This window comes from Heliconius melpomene, chromosome 20 (genome assembly GCF_056956725.1).
Source record: "Heliconius melpomene rosina isolate 202511_hmr_F chromosome 20, ASM5695672v1, whole genome shotgun sequence".
Lineage (NCBI taxonomy): Eukaryota > Metazoa > Arthropoda > Insecta > Lepidoptera > Nymphalidae > Heliconius > Heliconius melpomene.
In genome coordinates this window covers 4,084,106-4,106,697 of record NC_140408.1, presented here as the reverse complement: position 1 = coordinate 4,106,697, position 22,592 = coordinate 4,084,106, and the positions used below count along the sequence as shown (strand labels likewise).

Below are 22,592 nucleotides of genomic sequence, written 5' to 3'. Positions count from 1 at the left end.
AGAGGCTGTGGGCCTGGTCTCTTTAATGATCTTGACAGATGGACAATAAAGTCATCCTATATGTATTCCGATTATATTTCTCTTGATAAAAGAAAGCATAAAAACAAAAAACAACATATAAAACAACTCACCAGAGAATATAACAATAGCAGTGAGTAACGCATAATGCACGTTATCCAAAGACATGCTACATATGCATCTGCAGAAATGCAGCAGGTTCTCGATGACGTAGGACATGCCCGCCTTGCAGTAGTTCTCGCGCGAGTAGGTGCGGTTGTTGGCGAAAAGCACGGTGTCGGTGACCGGGTCGTACCGCCGGGTCACTCGGAGCATCATCACCTCACTTGAACACGCCTGGAATTAAGAACAAATATAGTACTGTCGAAGTGTCGTGGCTGTCTTGAAGTTGGGCTTTCTATTTGTGTTTTATAGGGAACAAAGTAATCAATACTAAGTAAAACTCCTACAATCAATTCTGCGGAGCCACCTAAGTTTTATGAGCCCGTTTATTTTGTTTCAATACATGAGCCCGTCGTTGCGTCGTCTGTAAACGCGACGGCTGTCGGTTCCATTATTAATCAAAGGAAATCATAATTTTTCTAAGTTTTTTAGGCCATGGTAGCGGATAGTTTAAGTGCGAATACTTTTGACTTCGATCTTCCCTTGGAAACAAGATTATTTTCAATGCCCAGGTCTGGTAAGATATTTAGTTCTTTACTTTTCACAAAAAGAATATTTATAATAATTATAATAATAGAGGAATATCTTGTGTATTACTTTTTAAAAATGTTTTCGATATTAGGTACATTTATTGGCCAGTAGTTCCTTATTACATGTTATAGTTGTAGTAATACATGAGAAAAAATTTATATTTGTACTACAATAAAAATTGTTAGCGCTCAGGAAACTATTTAATTATAATATTATTAAGAAAATAATGAACAATACTGTAATGTGTGTAATACTGATTTACTTTTAAATACTTACCTTTAAAAGAGTAATCTGGTCAGGCTGAGATATCTTGGAGAAGCCAGGCAGGCCCTTGGCGAACTCGACGATCAGCTGCACCGTCAGGATGGTCATCTCCGTGATCTGACGGAACGGCAGATCGGACTCTTCGTCGTCTTCGTTGGCATCCTGCCAAGTCTATACAAATCAAAATTGCGTACTTTACGAATTTCAATAGTTTTAAAACATTTTCTACTGTTTTTTTCTTTACTATTTATTGAACATAAAACTACAAAATGTAGAATATGATTAAAATGTGAAACAAGCAGAAAACGTTTTAGCAAATAAAATGTAAATGATATTAGAAACAAAATATATTTAAATAATGAACGGAATGAAAATTTTAATGCAAGCCTTTTTTTCTTACACAAGTACATTTTATGTAGTAAGTTCAAAATATAAAACATGATTGAAAAATAAAATGTTTATGTCGTTGGGCAATGAGCATTCTCGGCTTATGAGTTATCTTTATAGATAAGAAAATATAATTAATATTTAGAGAATAAATAATAGTAGTCTGAAGTACCCATAACGTATTAAACATTATAATAGTAAGCATTAAACTTTTCATTCATACAATTTTTAAATTTTTACACAATATATTCTTGAAGTTCAAAATGGAATTAATGGGAACGAAATAAAACCCACCTCAGTCACCCTCTTCAAGTCTTCATCGGAAGGCTGCTCGTATCCATCTTGGTACCAGACGAGCCTCGCGATTAAGAACTGCTGGTTTGTCGTTAATGGAGGGATGTTCTTCAGCCTGTTCTGCTCCAGGAGTTTTTCGGAGAGGAACCGCGGGACCACTTCGTGCTGCAAACATTCCAGCTTCACGTAGGAAACAACAAACATTAATATTTTGTTGCTGGTGGTTAGAGAGGGGACTAATGAGATATACAATGATCTAATCAATAAATTAATCTTTTATGTTTTACATAAATACTAACAATATTCCCGAACAACAAAAACTAAGAGAACAGAGTGTAAAGAACACACGTTTATGTACGTCTCTGCACTGTGCCCTCTATTTTTACAATCGAATTATTTTAAAGCAAATTATTTATTATGGGTTTGAGCTTGAGATGAGCCACCAATTTTAGGATTTATATAGGACAATGCAACTTACAATCCTAGCAGCTTCCGGCGGTGGTGGATCACATTGCATTATGGGCGGCATGTGATCGTCTACAGTCGTTGTGCTTACTGGCAGTTTATCTTTTTCTCTCTGTGCTTTCTTTTCTTTTCTCTTTATCGCACACGTGGTCTCCGGCACCACACATTCTGGCCTCATGCCCACTGCGAGGCATTTCTTTAATCTGCATTCTTGGCATTTTCTCCGCATATACATATCCATCTCGCATGCATGTCCAAATTTGCAAATGTACACAGCATTTTTGGTGACACTCCGTCTAAAGAATCCTGTAATGTTAAATGTAAATATTTGGTGACTTGGAAATTGTGACATCGCAAACGTACATGCTTAAATGTGATAATCAACAACATCGTTGAATTGGATGAATCAAGAAGTAGACGGGCAGCAGACGGCTATTGTGACGTTACGTCTCCACTCAGATTCAATGTGTACGCTTAGCTAACAGCCTTGATAACCGACACAATGCGCCAATTCTGTACTGAATGGGAACAGTCGTGGGCGCTTATTAGATAAGGGCTTACTCGTTTGGCAATATAGCAAAACATAAGTGGCAGTTAAAGACACAGTTGCTGTAATCGTGAATACAGAACATTTAATGTCAATTGAGGCAGGAGATGAGGAGAAATATTTATTTAAATTTATATATTCATTTCTTTGCTCTGGTGTCGAAGCAAAGCACGGCGTTGAGTTCTGCCACTCAAGACGCAATGCCTCGTAAAATGGGGAACGTTAAGTGTCTTAACACTAAGTTCCCTCTGCCTACCCTGCAGTATGCGGGACATATCGTGAATTTAATTATTTTTTTAATTAATGTCAATTTTAATTACCTTTGCAACCTTCACATGTGAGTGCATTATAATGGTATCCAGATGCTCTATCGCCGCAAACGAGGCAAAGTTCTTCCTGTTGACGTGGCGCTGGACCTTTCTTCTGCCGTCGTGCTTCGCCATCTGTACTGCAGCCATTTACACTTGATGCGGGCGATAATTCTTCACGACCTGAAAGGAAGAAATTTTTGTTTTATAATTTAAATGTAGGGATGTATATAAATATAAAAAGATATTTTTAATAAAATGTCTATTAGCATTTTTATATGTGGTGTCGATGACTTTGTAGCATATTAAACTAAGTGGTTAAGTATATTCAAGAGATGCGCCTTTATGCAACTGCGCAATAAGAAATAAAATTCGAGAGGTCGAGTCGGTGGACCAATGGCGCCTAATGTGGACGTCTAAAATCAGATGCTATAAAATTTACATATATTTATTTATATCATGAGGCATTTACCGAAGAGACAAATAAGTGAAGAGCATTTGAATTTCGTTTTTACATTTGAAATGCTGGATATATTTTTTTGATAATAAGTTGAAGAAGTTTTGATAGTAGTTTGGACGTTTCCTGCCCAAACAAAAGGTGGCCAGGATCGCTGTCCGCATACTAATGGACGTTGGTGTGTCAATTTTGTATTCAAAGTGCATGTAGGAGTAGGCAATGCGGTGCGCAATGGAAAATAAATCGACAATTGTCAATCACGCAGTCGGAACTCCTTAAAAAGTAAGACTAAGTATTGCAAGTTGTTTTACTATTATTATTGCTTAACCTGGTGTGTTCATTTGTATTCTTGTAACATGAATGTTAAATGTTCTTACCTTTGTAATAAATTACGTTTAGTATCAATTTTTCAAAGTGAATTGTATAAATAATAGTCCTCGATAACTCTGAAGAAGATCTACTAGCTTTTAGTCCTACTTGCTATAAAAGATGATTATGGTTCTTCATTTATTCTGAACTGATAAGATACCATGTATAAGTACTTTTAAAAAGAATTTTAGCTAAAATTTAATATAAGCTTTACAGATTATAATATACGATGCCTGAAAAAACAATCTCATGTTTTGTTATAAGGATTTACTTCTAAGCGTATTAACTCAATCGCGAAAGGCTGTATTCTAGTAATTATTTTTATTTACTTTTTTATTGGGACCATTAAGCCGCGCTGACGCGGGTCGGTGGCCTTTATCGCGTACCTGAATTGCGCAATCGGCTTAAATAACTGCTGCCAAAAAACTAGTTTTGTGTGGGACAGTAGCCAGAAGGTACGGAGGCTGGGAAGTTGTAGCGAAACAGTTTTCGAGAAAAATCAGTAATTACAGTAATTAAAAATAAACTTGTTCATATTAAATTTTAAAATAAGTATTTTTAAAATATTGACTATTTAGATTAAAATTGTTATCCAATAGTAATTATAAAACTTGATGATGATGATTAGTGATAAATTATCAAAGATTCATTAATTATAAATTATGATCATTTGAAAATTGCAAAATTAAGAAATTGTGGTGATGTAATTTAGTGGGTTATTATGTTGACGCAACTCATCGAACGCGGTGAAAGTGTCCGAGATGGCTAGAACTGGTTCGGATCATTGAATTAACCTTCTTGAGCCCAATAAATTGCCTTTAAAATATATGTTTATAAAATGCGTGATAAATGAACGATGCAATATTGAAGTATATTTCTATCGAAAATATCTTACAAAATGGCCGACCTGCATCCCTTTGGAACATTAATTTAGTAGAAGAGCTCTATGCTTATTAGAATTTACACAAGTTAACTTAATTAGAACTTTCGCCGTTTATAGAAGTGAACGGGCACGAGTTGAATATGTTTACTTAAACATAAGTTAATAACAGTTTTAGGAAATATATGACATTGACCTATAACAAGTTAGAATTTATAGATATTTAAAATATATTAATTTAAAATATTTATTCCGTGAAAACAAATTAATTTCGTTATAGCTAGCCAAATGGTAAAAATTTTATATTTCTTTATTGTTATCTATACTTATAATAAAATGTAAAGGACCGATGTTTGTACATGTATGATTATAAGAAAAAACATTAATCATTGACTAAAAATAATTATTTTTAATTTTTTTGTCTGTTTGTGCGTTTGTTCACGCTCAGAAAAAACAAATTTAGCAGGTTTACTCTGTAAGCCGACGATAAATATTATTCATAAATGTGATTGATTACTAACAAACGATGAAATGAATACTTATGAAAAAGAAAGCCAATCAAAAGTTGAATGCACGGATGACCGAGTCAGTGTGTTATGTTGTTACGTCTCAGCTGTGCGCGCGCGCATAGAAGGTCTAGTTCGTGGCGGATCGGGGTGCGTCGGCCGCGCTCGGCGGCGCTCGGCGGCTAGAGCGAGAGCGTCGAGCGACAAGTGGGGCGCGAGCGTCGACCGGGGGCAGCGTGCGGCCTTGACTCTTATGTACCTCCCTCCCCCCTGCACTCCTCCAACGCTCACCGCCGCCACATTATTTATGATAGCATCTGAGCTCAAAGCAAGCTCGCGATTCTCTACCAGCTAATAATAACTCGTTTTTCCTCTCACGCGATTGTGATTTTTTCACTTCTTTAGGTCTGATCTTTTTTAACATTACCAAACTTGGTAAAAGAGAATAAACAGTTGTATTTATTTTTAATGATTCACATTTTCTTTTATATGTATATAAAATGAACAACATTACAAATGAGTATAATGACATATTAGGTAAATAATTAATTGCATTGTACATATATGTATAAATAGTGCATTTTTTCTACAAGTTTTTAAGAGCATTAAATTAAAGCAAGAAATAATTAATTACTTAAATTTATCGTATAAATGATATTTAAGTCCAGAAATATAGATTTCTTACAACAGTCAGTTTGGTAATGGAAGTTCTCTCACGGAAATAAATTAATCTATCATTATGTGAACGTGAGAAAATCGCTGTTGCTAATATAAAACGGTACTAGGTTTTTTTAGAGATACAAAAGTTACAGTTGGATCATTTATTTATTATATATAATTTCACAAGCAAGACTGAAAAATATTTGTATTTTATAGACTGTTACACATGTAAAAGAAGAAAATAAATTCATACTATATATCATTATAACAACTTCAATATAGGAAGTAAATAGAAACCAAATAACAAGAATTATGATTACAACTAACTAAGACATTAGTCTAACACCATAAGCACAGACGAAAGAAAACTCAGAAAGCGATGTCGATTGAACAATACGACAATACGCACTTTCACTATGACCCCAGCAACAGGCTACGCAACCGTTTCGCAGGCGTACCGCGTAAGACCACTAGTCAGTCAGTCAGTGAAAGTTGCCCAAACTTAGGTATTGCACAAGCCTATGGCACGCCTCATTGAAATTCGGGAGCGAAAGTAAGCAACGGTGACAAGCTCCTTATACTAAACAGTCGTTACTAGAACATTTTGCAGCATTTATTAATGTTTATGGATTAGCGAGTTGTGCAAAAACAGACACGTGATCGATGTATCGGTTGGTCGAAGATATAATCATAATATTACTTTCTACAATACTTTCTAGCAAGAGATGTGGGCCGACGCCGGCACAACTAGAGCGATCGGTTTCTCCACGCGCCGGGAAAATTGGATTGAAATAGAAATCGTATGCGGTGAAAATCTACATTTTCACGTCACACGCTATCGTGGAAACTCTGGTTATTTATATTTGATATCTCCCATTGATTGACGGCCATATTCATTTGCATCGGCTAGGAACTACTTAGAACCAACCGCGATGCTGGCATGGAATAAGGGTTTAGATATTGAAATTCCGATCACATTGAACGAATACCAAAACTGTTCGTGAATAGTGTTATAATAAATGCTGATATTCTTTTAACAGTCCTTTGTACATTATGTACGTTAAAGTTTCCTTTATAATAAAATATTATTTATCAAGTTTTGATTGAATACAACTATATACAATTAAAACGCCCTGAAAGTAAATTATAAAATAAAAGCTCTTAAGTAGAACAAGCAGTGACCATATTGTCTTAATACAACATTCCCTCAACATTTCGTCACTCGTAAAGTATAGCCGTAAAGTCGAAAGTGGATATCAGTTATCACGTAGACGAAAGTATGTACATAGCTGGACGTAATGGATACGGCACAACTCCCCAACATTTTAGCTGTGCGTGTTTACAGTACTAGATTACATCGAATCTCTCTTTTACCCGAGTGTTAAAAAGTCAGTTACGTTTTTTGTCTCTGTCTATTCCCTAATATAGAACTGGCGAGGTGTGCACCCACGCCTTTTAGAGTAAACATGGGAATGGGTAAATAGTATAGGAAGGGAAGTATAATTAGAACGAATGCATGGTTCCCTGAAGCTTAAAACCTTTGACAGCTACATGTGTATCGAATAGATGAAACATGGTAAACGTGAGATCTTTTTGTTTTCGTATCTCACACGATAATTCATATTTTATTATTTGTTTTAATATTAAATTAACGAATTATGTACATTTCTGTTTTTACAGCTTACAGACCCTTCTCCGGAATTATTCGACCTCATTACCATAATAATTGCAGACGTTGCACTATCGACACACCCTTGACACTTGTAAATATACAATATATTACACGAACTCTACTATTACAGTAGAGTTAAAAGAACTAATACTGACTCAAAGCAGTAACGTTTTATTTACTAACCCAATTCTATAATATTGTTTTATAGAATGCAAAACTAGGTCAAGGCGCGTTTAGGTGACGTCAATAAGTTATCGTCGAGCTCGTCATAAGGGCTAATTAAGACTAGCTGGCAAGTGGGTCAACGACTCTTTGTTCTTAAACCTGATAAAGCATTTTGTAATTAACCGAGATTAGACTAGGTTTATTCTAAACTTTTACTCGATTAATAAAAAAATATTTTAAGGCCATATACTATAGGTATTAAAAAAATACAAGGAGGAAATAATTCCAATATAAATTATAAATAAACAATATTTTGTTTTATAGGTCATTAACGTTTTATACATTTCGATGACAAGTCTTACCTCAAAGAGGAAAATGGTTATTTTAAAGTAGGTCGAGTGGCTAAGCTTTGTAACGTTTATGTCACAATTTTATTCCTTGTTTTCATATATTTAATACGTATTATATTATAATATACATAAATAATTTTAAATACTTTGAATCGAGATAATAGTAGGAAAATCTTTAAGATGTGTTAATCGAAAGTAATTAAATTATATCTCTCAGTTTGTAGTTTATTGTGCCAACCCATCCGGGAACTTTTGGGGTCAGTGACCGTGTATCAGAGATAAGCCGACTACGACACGCTTATCAGCCGACAAAGAACGCGTTTGTTTTCGACGTTTTTGACAAACAAGAACACTGATTAATAGACAAGTCCAAAACATTTTGTTTTTAACTTTCAACCAAATCGATTATAAATTGTTACAATATGTGTTTTTGAGCCATTTAGAGGTTTTTTAAACTATTAAAAAAATATATATTATTTAAGTGACACAGTATTAAAAAAGAACTATAAATTCTGTTTAAATAATGTAATGGCTGTCAAGTGCAGCCATGCATAACATGAAAATCGACATACGACCGCGACGGTTGCAATTAAAACTAAATATCAGTATTATAATTATGAGCCTTGTGAGGCAGGGGCACCAAGCGTGTGACTGTGAACATGACAGATTGTGGGTTGGGTTCCCACTCGAGGAAATGAAATATTTAACAATTTCATTTCTCCGCTCTGGTGACCAGGCAATGCGCGGCGTTAAGTTCTGCCATTCAACACGCAATGCACTCTTTGCCTACCCTGCTCCAGCATAAGCTGAAAAAAAATATTATTTACTTTAAATTACAAGCTAACACGAAATTACTAACATTACAACTAATACGCTGACCAGCCATCATTAATTAACTTATGTATAGTTAGTTAAATATCAATACGTTAAAAAACTACGTCAAAAAAAGGTTTATAATAATTAAACGTATAGAACATGTTTGGGAGCGCGTGACTACTTCATTTAATGAGCAAAAAAATATCTTCAATTTATTTGATCAACAGATAAATAATATACTTAAGGTATCGATAACTTGTTATAGCTAATAGCTAGTTGATTGCAATTTATATGTGCTTGCCAGGCTCCGAATAAATAAAATAAAATGATTCTCACTTATATAAACTTTTTGTTTATTTTACGAAACGAAAATATAGAAAATAATTAAAAAAAAAAAAAAAATCTTACAGCGCAAGAAAAGGGTTTTAGATATCATTTCAATTGAATATTCTTGTAGTAAATATTATTATAGTTCTTATATTAGATTAAATATAATATAATTGGTAAATATAGGACAGAAATAATAATTTATAATGGAACATCTCGTGAACTGTGTCATGGGCTCGGCCCACGCGCGACGGAAGGTCGTGCGCCCAGTGCAGTGCATTCACTCAATATCACCGTCTGACTCGATAAATATCCAGTTTATCTTATTTTTAAAATTGTTAATTTACTTAACATTTTAATATTTTCATTTCTCTTTTATTCGTTATACAGCGTGAAGCTGATGTGTCTTACAGATATAGTGTGTATGTACTTAGTTAGTTAGTGTTTTTTATTTACTTTTATGTGTCTTTGGTACTTAAATTATTTATATTTAATATCAACAGAAAATATAATAAAATTAGTGGTATAATGAGAGAATATAATGAGAAAAAATCTATTGTAACGGTTTAGACATAAAAGGAACCATTTAGCGATAAAATGTGAACTTCAGCAAACCTTTCTAACATCAAAATAACTTGTATAGGGCTCGGTGGCCCGCATCCCGCCAGTGGCAATAATCGGTGCTGTCAGCTTGATAGATGGAACGACGATGACGCTGCAGAGACACCAGCCCACTCTCCCCCGTAACTCCACTACCCATTCACGACTAACTATTGTAGAGAGAAAGAACGTTTCTTAATTACTCATGTGGTTACAATTTCACCGAATTGAATAGAAATATTTCTCTTACGAGTACATTTATTCTTTTTATCAAAGAATTAGTTCGAAAACACAGTACGTTCCAAAATATTTCAAGAATTCCAAATTGTTCTCGCTTCTAAATTCCTTTTATGGCAAAATTGGATTCGTCTTTAGTAGATATTCCGTTCACGTGTTCACTTATTTAACAGTGACTCTCTGTTAGGTCTTATTGAATCTAAAACAAAAAAGGAACTAGCTTCAACACTCGGCACGATGCATTTAAACAATCTATTCTAGTTAAATAAAGACAAAGCGATGAGTTTTCTTAAAAGAAAGTCTTATTTCTTAAAAAGAGCTTCCTTTTTTATTTATTTTATTAAAAACAAATGCATTGTTAGCACATTTGCAATGGTTCTGTGCAGTGGTAGCGTTGTAGTTAGCGAGAGCAAGAGCATTCCTCGGCCGAGCCGGGCTGACCGGTTCGCGGCCAGGCTGTTTATGGCCGGACCAGATATAAATAGATACACTGCAACATCCATCTTCTTAATGTTCGAGTTTTAACTCTGGAGATATAATAATATTTAATATGTACACGATTCGATATGCATTTACCAAGTAGGAAGATGGTGGAAGATATGTCTTCATCTTCTTCATTCGTATTTATTGTCCATTGTATACCCAGACAATGTGATAAAATCGCTAACCAGTTAAATTAGATGGTTTCTGTCACTGAATGGAAATACCAACAAAAAATTCACTTTCACTATTTACCTTATATACCAGCTACAGTAGGTTGGTAATTATGTATGTCTAGGTCTTTAAAAATTCATTGAATTTTACAACTTTCTAGAAAAAAGAATTATATATTTTTTTTAATTTTATATAAAACAGATTATACAAATATAATATAATTGTTGCATAAGTAACCACGTGGAGAAAGGATCGTTGACCCTAGAAAAGTGACGCTGATATACGACGCTATCTCTTTCAAATCAGATAAAATGTTTTGGTGTACGATAACAAACTCCAACACAAGTTGCGTGGTACGAAAGTGTTTAATATATTTGATTATCTGTGAATTGCGTGATAGAGTCGCGAAGGTGCCGCGGCCTTGCCCAATCATCTCTGCGTTCTGCTATTGCTGGAGTCACCCACTTAGCTATTGCATAAACGACCTCGTCGAAGCAGGTCACTGTCGCGTTTTACAGTCGCTACAGGTGCTGGGCGAGCTGCAACTTAGATAAATTATATCGATTGGACGTACCGACGTGTCTCTGACCCCGATGTAAATAACCTGAGGCGGTAGCACTGTAAACAACTGACGTTGTTTGCGTCAATCATTCGCACGCCGCTTATGCCTCGCCCTACCATTCATATAGTCTTTGTTTAAGCTTGGAACATCTATTTTTATGAGTCTAATACGTCCAAACAACCTCATATGACTATGACTTCATCACAAATGACTTAATAAGAACAAGTAAATTTAGACGATCCACTCTAGCTCTACGTCTCTTACGTTCGTTCGTTCATATATAAATATTTTCATGAATAGATCAAAATATCTAAAAATATAATGAACGTGACGTGTTTCGCAGTAATTATAAATGACATCTCAGTTTTGAGCGTGAGTAATGACAAATATAAAAGCCGATGTGTCATTGACACTTGAAAAATTACTATTGACAAAAAGAACAGGTAAAATCCATAAGATCGTCGATCACGTTTCGGTTAATTTACATATATAAATATATTAAATAGGTATTCTTTATGTTTATAACAACGTTCGCACGCAGCTCACACTTAGCTATATTTGCAATCAGTCAGTATTTATAATCTGCAATGTAAGGTGACCTATATGATAAGATTACTTCAATAACTCAACACATACGAAGCGTGCATGTTGTGTCAGTGTGTGAATTCGCGTAGAGTTCGTACAATGACATTGTCGACCTTGACTACTGCCTCGTATATCAAGTCGCGCACACACAGACAGCACCAAGAGGAATGTGTTCGTCACGAATGTATTTAAAGCTAGCAAATAGTTATTATTCGCCTGGTTTTAGATGTTACATATAACTAGACATTTCTATAGTAATTTCCGCGTGACATTTTTATTTAGTATAATAAAGCCTGTGTTGAGTTGGCACTATATAGAACAGTTCAACACACGATAAGGTGAGTGCAAACGATCAAGGCCAAGTGGCTTACTTAAATTATTATGAGGAGTTTTAATTTGGATGCGACGCGATGCACTCGAGCCACACAAACACACTGACACGGCAACATATATAAGAATATATTTCTAGTTACTTACGTAATAGCGCTGCTTTTATTTTATAGAGGCATTTGTGTCACATATACATATATATATATATATATATATATATGTACTGTAGACTCAAATATGTATGTAGCACATGAGTAACGACTTTGATGTCGACGTTAGTTATTAATTCCAGAATTAATGACACATTAGATGTTTAGACGCAAGAAATATATCTATTCGTAAATTTAAATATGATTGAGAATATAATAAAACGTCAAAATATCTTGTCATATTACCGCTATTACCATATGTCTAAAGCTAATCATTCGATTTAATGATGATATAATTTATATTATACAAAGACATTCAAATAAATGATTGGATGAAATCGTTGTGATGAAACGTCCTCGTTACGTCGTCATGTTTTCGTACCAACAGAACAGGTCATAATTTTTACGAAAAATATCTCTTTGAAGTGGAGTATTTTGTCTCATTAGTTGAGAATGAGATGTTTTTGTTTTACTGATGCGAAAAATACATTAATGAATTGTCACCATAATTTTATTCGAACTATTGATTTGACTACTTAATTCTTGTTTAAAAGCTTCTATTATAAAATTACATATTCATGTTCGTGATACTCATATTTCGCGAGTCAGGTGAACTGGTGGAAAAGGTCTCATTTCCAAGCCGGACTTCAATCAAACTGGTTAAGCTCAAATACTTTAAATAAAAAAAATGTATATTTTTCAAGGGAAATTCAATAAATTTAATAGGAGATCTTTTCACAAGTAAAATCGATAAACATACATAGGTAGAGCTAGTTTTAATCGCGAAGTGAAAATTATTTGAAACCTGATTTGTCGTACTTCGATTCCTCGGATTTCCTACAAGAAACGCTCGAAGACATTTAATATTGGAGTGTGGGTCGCACGAGGATGGCACAATAAAGCGTCGTGGTACACGCGTGAGGGGGCGTTCTAACAAGGTCCAAGGGATATTGATATCATACCGATAAACCTATTCTATGTACGTCTATTTTAAATAACAATGTATTCTACGACACGTATCGACTATACTTTCATATATCCTTTGTAAAATCTTAAGCAAATATCTACTTATATTACCTTTAATAATATCTTATCGACAGTACGAAACGGTTGGCATTGAGGAAACTCTATTTATCTTGTATATTGTACTAGCTTTTACCTACGGCTTTGATAATAATTTATCCAACTTAAAAATATTTAATAAAACAAAAATTTAACCAATAGTTCTGAGATTAGTGCGAACCAAACTAACTCAATAGTAATAATATTAATATAGAAGTATAGATAATCTGGCAAAACTTATAATAAATACAAACCAATACTATTTAAAATAATCCATCATTTTTGCATTACATTGTACGCTTCCTTGTAGATTTATTCAACAAAAGCTATTGATACAGACACAAGACCAGAACTTGAGGAAGTACGTGAGTTACGCCTGTTATGCGAATCGCGTAGGTGTATTTCCTTTTCTATTGCCTAGTTTTTTTCCTAGTGACATAACTCACCGCCTATACATACCTCTCCTCATATAGTTTAAATATAATCCAATTTAAATTTGTTTAAAACCTGTTACTACTTCATTAAAATCATTTACTCTGGTAGTACTACTACAGTATATTTTCCTTTAAGATTTAGTCATTCCGTTAAGATGGCAAGATATGAACAAATGTTCTAAAATTATATATAACGTAGATTCCGGTACGGATTCGGTAACGTAATAGCCATTAGTACTTAAAGCTCTCGACATAAATGCTATAATATATCAGCAGTAAAGATCTCGAGAGGCCCCATCATACAAAATAATAAACAGTCGACAATGCCAACTCTGTTTAAGCGTGCTTTGCGATACAACAGATGCCCTCGACAAGATAAATGAAACCATTTTAGAGGATAAAAAATCTTCGGCATGTTGGTAGTAACAATGAGATTGTTTTAGACATGATTGTAATCTTTTAATATTGCTAATACTTCCGCTATAACTAATTTTGATATTTTTTTCTACGATATCCAATTAACAAAGCAATAGATATTTATGTAAACATACTGATTTACTGATATCTTTTTCAATGTAAGAGTGTTCGACCATTTAAATCTATTTGTGCTTCAAATAATATATGAGGTTTAAAATCTGTTAAATTTAAAACAACTATCAAAGACAATCTATCGATCTGAAAGTTAAACTGGTAATAGAAAACAAATCTTGTAATTTGAAGCCAATTTAGTAATGTTTATTAGTCGTGATTAACTATAAATTCAATTATCATGGGCCAAAAAAGATAAAACTCTAGACATTTGTATCAAGGTTGTGCATCTGTATGTTACAGCGACTGGGTAAAGGGAGATAATAGAAGTAACTAGCGACGCGATGGCAGTGCGTGCGCAACCGACCGAGACGGGCGCTCGACCGCATATCCGCTGGTGCCTTCCTAGATTATCTTTCCTATAAAATGTATAAGAAAACTTTTAGATATGTGATTTTAAAACAGGTAAACTAGTATGTTTTGTAAGGTTTCCAAGTAGAAAGGCTATCGAATCCTTTGCAGAATGGTTGCGAAGTCTGATTGCTCGCAATGATTAGTGGGTTTATAAAATATTAAAAGAATATTTTAATGATTACATTAGAAAATATACTGTTTTATACAAACAAACAAACATAAGAACTTTAGAAGCATAAGGTAGCTGAAGATGCAACATTTTTTAAAAAAAGGGAAGAATGGAGAACAGAACAATGTATTACAGGTTCTCATTTTCTGTGAAAAAATGAAAACGATCGAGGAACCAATCGTTATGTTATATTTCTAAATATATTTTAAGAAATGAAAACACAATTAAAATGGCAATTTTATTGGCGTATGCACATAAATAAAATAGGGGATCCTACCATTAGACGTAATCAAAGGGTTGCAAAATCACGTTCATATAATGAAATTTGTGTTCCCTTCATTCTAATGCCAGCTGCTCGTGGGGCTGGGATTAAGTAATATTATTCTAACACCAAACCCGCTTAACATATTATAATACTTGAATTTTAGAACCGAATTGTATGCAAATTTAAAAACCTAAATAAATAATGAGAACTAAAATGAAAAACAGAAAAATGTATAATCTAAGCCTTAGTTGAGAACAAGTAACTAATAATTTAGGCTAATTTTATTATTGTAATTACATTTTATTTAAAACAGATGAAGTCATAAGCTATCTTCTCTGTATAAGATGTGAGGTTGCTGACCTTTTTGATTAAGGAATCATCAATCATGAGTTGCGCACACTGAGGATCTCACATTTCACGCCATAGAAATGTTATATATTATTATTGAATACGCGAACAAAATGATTGAGTACAATTATAAACCTTCAATGTGCATGTTTATTATTTAGTATACGTTATGTTAAAAAAAAATCAAGAGTTTATTGTAAATATCTTATATCTAAAACTAAGGATTTTTATCGATAATGTATATATATATTTTATCACCGAAAACGATGTCCCAATTATACCGAATTTGAATTTATTTCTCAGCCAGTCTAATTTCTGCCAAATAATAGGCCGTTGTCAATAGGTCAAAATATTTCCTGCAATATAAATTAATTACAAATACAATTAATACAATTTTTTTGTTTAAATACAAATGTATGTACATATTAATGCTAAAATATGTAAATAAATAAATAGTTGCAAACACGTCGAACTAGACTTCCTAAAACTAATCAATCCGAGGACCTTCAACGCACGCGTAACCCTGGAACTGCGACAATGAGTGTTAAAAACATATAATTTCCGGTAGTATAACAAAAGTGACGTGCTAGGCACACGATGGTTCGATCTGCCACTATTTATATTAGGACGTGTCAAAAAACCGCAGTGACCTTGGCGCCCCCACGCGGACGCAGTTACATTCACCTCGACTGGGGCCTCTGGGGTATGAAAGTGTGCCCTGCAGGTATTTTCACACGGTGTAGTTTCTTACGGCAGAATAGGCAAGATATTTACCAAAACACGCGCCGGACATGGCCAAGTATGCGCATTTACACTTCAACGGGTAAACAGCCAGCTATGGCTGAGGAGGTGGAGCTGATTATTCATTCGTATCGTATATCGAGATATGTTATGGTACCTATAGTGTTTACAATAAATATACAATTACTTGTCTCTATTTTGTGCTAAAATCTCAATTTCCTTATGCTTTTTATTTTTGGTAGTATTATTTGGATCATTGCTTGTTTTAATGAAGGCCGTAGGACCAATATATATTTTTATAAAATTCTATTAAATAACATATTTTTCAATGCGGTACGCATTATGTGTACGCCAAAAAGTAATTTAACTTACGTAGCCATTAGATATACGCATAACTAGGCAAGCCAACTGTATACGTAATTTATTATATAATCGATATTAAATTCGATATTTTATAAAACAACGAGCCCGCATGTGTGTGTTGCCATACGACTTATCTCTGTTAATTCCCCGTGACTTAGAGAAGTTTTATTGACGTTAGCCTATGCGGGTTACTTTATTAAGCAGAGGATAATGCAAACATATTATATATTATATTAATTACTTTAATGACAAAAATATAGTTTTGAAAATTGTAAGAAATTAGGTATTTTAATAAAAAATATTTTCTCTGTACAAAAAATCGATTTTCTTACAAACATCTCCATCTTAAACATTCAATTAACGCCCGGACGTTTGAATAGTGAAGTCAACGAGAAAAATAAGTGCCTCCTTGAACAAGAATTTAATTAAAAAAGAATTTGAACTTCGTGATATTTTGAGATAGCTAAGGACGTGATCTAATGAATTTGTCATGAAAACACATAATAAATAAAGAATTATTAAATAATTCAAATAACTATACCTAAATAAGAATTATGAAATAATTCAAATTACTATACCTAGGACTTTGACATTTTATGTATAAATAGCGTGAGAAATAAAACTTAAATATTTGCTGAATTTGATAATAATATAATTATATTTTATTTCAATTAATATTTGTTCTACGCAACACCACAATCCATCACAATTAAGGGCGACAAGTTAGCTAAGTTTCTATAATAAATGATTCAAGGCCTTATTTAAATGGTGTTTTATTTAATTATTTTTAAAACAGTTAACATTGTATATTAATTAAAAAAGTCAATTTTCATATAGTTTTTGCGATAAAACATATTTAACGTTAATTTCTTAACGAGATAATTTAATGAGTTGAAACTAATTCCAACATAAAATACATAAACGAGTTTGTAAAGTAGATTCGTGAGATAGACAATAAAAAACAATAAGTCAATTATAAGATAAGTGTGTGAAATGAGATTTCATTGCTTGGCTGAGCGTAGAAGAAAGTGACTAGAACCGCACATACATTAATCGTCATATACAAAGTTGCAAATACACAAGATAGTATAAGCATTTTAAAATTAATTTAATACTATGTTTCTAAGGTTATTATTAATAACTCTTACATTCTCATTTATTATTTAATCTATATTATTTTTAAAATAAATTACTCAATGTAATAATTCAAACGAAAGTGATATAAAAAATTTAATAAGGATAAAGGAGTCTAGCAGCACGAGCACGAGTGGCGACGACGATGTCTGAGCAAAATTAACTTTGAATGGGCCAATTTCTACATAATGGAATGAAAATTATGAAATTCTTCTCAGAGTAATATTTTTTGAATTTACAAAAGCAGTTTCAACCTATATTTTTAATAAGATATAATTAATATCTTTCAAACAAGACATATATAGCAAATATCTCATAATAAATAATATATAGATCAATACAGATCTGCTACACGAAATTAATATTTTTATGACTCTTTCTCTCCTCTACATTTTGTCGCTATCTTCTTTTTTTTCCGCTTTGCGCTAGATCCCGCATTATGAGGATAGGCAGAGGGTTAGTGTTAAGACACTTCGTCACTTTCAAATAACATTTACGAAAAATGTTATATGTAACATGTACAAAGTACATGCGTGGCTTGTCAGCCTGCGATTTACCGTCAGAAGTAGCGTCTAAACCGGTCGGACCGGCATCAGCCTCATCGAAACTCTTGCATTCAACTCTTAAAATGTTGTTATATTATATTGCTCGTATATTAAAAGGATAATAGGACCAAATAAAATTACTTCTTATTTCAAGTGAGAGTGTGTCGGTTTTATTAGCTTTTCTATTTTATCTGTATTGAGAGTAAATATAAATAATCGATTTTTCTAATAAATGTTCGTTTTAATAAAAAAAAGGTCAAAGTCAAAAATACTTGATTCCGAAAGATTATATTTCTCATATCTAACATCTATTATTTATTATGTTATAGCTAATATAATAAAAAAGTTTTTAAACAAATAATACTTCTTGGAATACAGAGTATGAATTCCAATTAACTTTTCTTCGTCTCAAAATTGCGTCCATTGTAAACAGCGTGAATTGAGTTACGAAAATAGATTAGGTATTTCCATCTTTTATTTTTTTGTGTAAAAAAACATATCTTATGGTTTTCATTTAAAAAAAAATACTAAAATTAAGGTTTGATACTCAGGAAATCAAAAATCTAGAAGTAAAATTATTTTAAAATATCATATCTGTTCAAAGTTAAACTCTAGACGCCCCCAGAAAAATCACTATATACGCTGATGACCAAGCTTTACTTTTCATGGACTATTTAACATTTTAGTCCCTCTGTTAACAAAAAATGAATAGCGCGACGTTCTCCTATTCAACATGCAATTGCCCAATAATTCGATAGAAAGTGAGACATGGAAGTGTGTTATACGGGAAACGAGACTTTTAATTCTAGGTCCCCAGGTTCCCTCTCTAAATTGGCTCACTTATTTAGATTCTTGGTAAAAATAGGAAGTGTTGTTGGTACATCACTAGCCGGCTGGATGGATGCTATTAGGAGGGAGCGCCCCCAATCCCGCCTCAACATTTCTCCCTCGTAGATTGATGATAGATTAAGTATTGTATTATTCTGGCAATGTACGCTCACGTATACGCTTCAGGGCTGAAGTATAGTAATCTCACATAATATTGACAGATTAGGAAAATATATGTTCTTAAATTATATGTCTTATATAAATATAATATTATTGTAAGTACATAATACGAAATGTCTACCTACTTAAGAATTTAAATTTTATTTCACAAGATAAGAGCTACATTTGTGCCGAACCGTGATAAAATTTAATGTTTCGGTCATGACTGACTTCTTTCAGTAAAACCAATTTGACACAATACCAGCCTATTGCCAATTTATCATTCTATTTTTAATTTAGAAAAATATTAATTACCTATTTATTTATAAAAAAAATAACTAGAATATTAGACTTCGTTGTTATACAGTTGGTACATGTTTAACGCACCCTTATATATGCGTTTGTGGGTGTCAAAAAACCCCACTTTCCCCAAATGTGATTTAGTGTTAGTGTTATAAAGGTGTTTCTTTATATGTAATATCTAAATAATAGCGGAAAGTAAGATATATGGTTCTCAACACGATTCTTCTAAATTGTTTAAAAGTATCCAAGAATGTCTAAGTAATGTATGTATCTAAAAGAATGAAAGTCGTGTACTAAATATTAATGAAGTAGTGTCATCGTGAGATTAACTTATTACTTTGACTATGTTGCAAATATAAAAACAATATATAATACTTGTTAAATATTATTTTACATTACTAGACATAGATATTAGACATTTAATATTATAAAAGTATGTTAATTAATTTAAAAAGTTGCAACATTTTCAAATCTTTTTGGTAAATTGAGTTTACAAAATTACAGTAAAATATTCTATATTCCGTCGACTTTACGAGAAATAGCAACAAATACGTTAACAGAGTTGTTATCAAAATATTAAATACGAAACAGGTACACATTTCCGGGCTAACATGGATGTTAAATTTTCCACGTTGACCTTCAAACGTGTCGCGATAAGAATTACTCATGCAGTGTTCCTCCTACGCAGACTTACTAGCTGCTTAGCGGTCACTAATCAAACATAGGCAGCATTGTTTACTAAAAATAGGTGCAGCTGGAACTAGGTACAGAGCTAGACCACCTATATATAGCCATCAATACTAAGTACTTTAGTATTTACTTGAATCACCTATAATTATAATTTTAAACTATGTTTTGCCTATATTATAATATATCACAAGCTTGTCATACCAAAGATTAGTCACATATTTGCGTGCATTTAATAGTTAAGCTATTTACTCAGGATTCTTTGCGAATGTGACGTGATTTATTACATCTCAAGTCCAAGAACTTTTTCAGTAGGATTGATGATGATACTCCATATCCAAAATTGTTATAAACCTATTATTATTAAAAAAAAAGTTTTGCTCCCAACATGTTGCGAAAGGTTCATACATAAACAAAACATTAGGATTATCAGTGTTGTGCAAAGAGAGGAGACATCGGCCTCTGCCGCCCGGTCAAGGTATCCGGGCCAAAGGTCGATGACAGCGACGCAGCGCTCGATTCTCCGACTTCGAGTTTGACATTGGTTGCACCACTTGCCGCCAAACTGTTATTCGTAATATGATTGTGATATATTATCATTGATAAATGTCTAACCTGATGATATAGATTCGTTTTCCGATTTAGGCGTCGTAGGTGGCATGGGCAGCGGCATGGAGGGTAAGGGTTGCGTTTGCTGCTGCTGCTGCTGTTGCATGGTGCACGTGTTGCCGAGCAGAGATTGCGCCGTGTTGTAGGTGATGCTATCGTCGTAGCCCCATAGCTCAAGCCCGCCATACTCTGGCGAGGCGAGGGACTCTGGCGACATAACCATAGCCGGAGGGAATCCGAGCGCGGAGGAGGACGTGACTTCTGAGGAGCTTTCTTCAAGCATTCGCAGCGGAAAGCCTCCGTTGTTGGACCAGCGGCGTCTCATGTCGAAGAGCGCGTCACACGCCCTCGTATCCTCGACCGCCGACTGACATCCTCCACTTCTCCAACACTTCACTTTTGCCTCGCACTTTAACTATCTAACGTTACAATATCAACATCCACTAGTAACGGCGGCGTCGAAACCGAAACGAATCGCTTCTCACAATCGTCCGCCTCGGCACACACCGAGCTCGGAAACTCTGTTTTGGAACTCCCGGGATCACAACACTTTGTAAACTTTCGCAATTTGGCCGGTGTTCGCGAAATCGCAAGAAGTTGCCGCGAAGTTCAATGAAAATGTAAGCACGTTACGCGCGCGCGACCGTCGACGACCGAGTACGTAGAGCGAGCGAGCGAGCGACGCGGCCGCTCTCACTGCTCACTGCCACGGTCGAGCGTGACGTCACGCGGCCGCGCGCCCCCCTCGCGCCTCGCACCACCGCGCCTCCGCCCGCGGCCCCGCGCCCGCCCCCCGCGCGCCCCTGGCACAGAAAGTCGACTCGCCGGGCGACAGAATGTAGCGCGCCGATAACACCATCACTTTTAATTTATGAAACAGATTCCTCCACACTATCAAAACAACTCTCTTTATTACACGACTTTTGGAACTAGGCACTAATTATTTCATAATAATTACAAAATAAATTAATTTAGGTTTGTAATAATTATGAATTGTTTTTGGCGTTTTCTTGTTCAACTCTAAAGTATATCAAAGCAATTAAGTTTTATAATTAATCTGTTTTTTGATAATTAAATTTTATACCACGAATTACATCACATATACTTATAATAAAATTGTAACTGGTCCCTGTCTCTACATGGAAGTTATATGAGAAAATCTATATCCAAAACAATGGTTTTTAAATTTTTTGTCTATTTGTCTGTACGTTTGTTAGCCGACTCTAGGCTTAACTGATTTAAATGGAGTTTTGACTATTGTATTTCTCAAGTTTCCCTTAACATTTAGTATTTGTTAAATCATTTGATTAATAAAAAAGTTATATGGTAAAGTATTTCGCCAAACTTTACCTATTTTTTTATTAAATTAGCTGAAACTTTAATTTTGAAGTCTGAAATGATAATGTTTTTAGAACACGAAAGTAATTTAGACTAGTTGATAAATAAACGTGTAGTTCTAGGAAGCCGGGAGCGGGTCGCTAGTATATTAATAAAATGATTCCCTAATTATTTAAAATATTTACAAATTTGCAAATTTAAATGTAAATCAAGTTTTTTTTTTAAATTAAATTAACTATAATTTGAAGATAATCGTAATAAAAAGGTTAACTACAAATAATTAGACTACTACATATTATATTCATTCATAATATAATATTCGTATACATATTTTAAACATTCATAATTAATTTGTAGAACAGGTAAATTT

At 33.8% G+C, this 22,592-nt stretch overlaps 1 protein-coding gene across 9 annotated transcripts in view; it reads right to left on the bottom strand.

Moving 5' to 3' along the window:
- The window catches only part of LOC146527605 (ecdysone receptor-like), a 176,557-nt gene that overhangs the window by 4,791 nt on the left and 149,174 nt on the right, over nt 1–22,592 (bottom strand). For 3 of the 9 annotated variants that reach the window (XM_085204843.1, XM_085204842.1, XM_085204844.1), the window contains 5 exons: nt 2,989–3,159; nt 2,135–2,427; nt 1,657–1,836; nt 988–1,146; nt 132–354 (listed from right to left, as the gene is read on the bottom strand). In XM_085204843.1, coding sequence (XP_085060969.1) covers nt 132–354; nt 988–1,146; nt 1,657–1,836; nt 2,135–2,427; nt 2,989–3,159 — 1,026 coding nt within the window. Of the gene's footprint in view, nt 1–131; nt 355–987; nt 1,147–1,656; nt 1,837–2,134; nt 2,428–2,988; nt 3,160–20,890; nt 21,570–22,592 lie in introns of those variants that run through there. The other 6 variants (XM_085204840.1, XM_085204839.1, XM_085204838.1 and 3 more) reach the window with 6 other exon arrangements.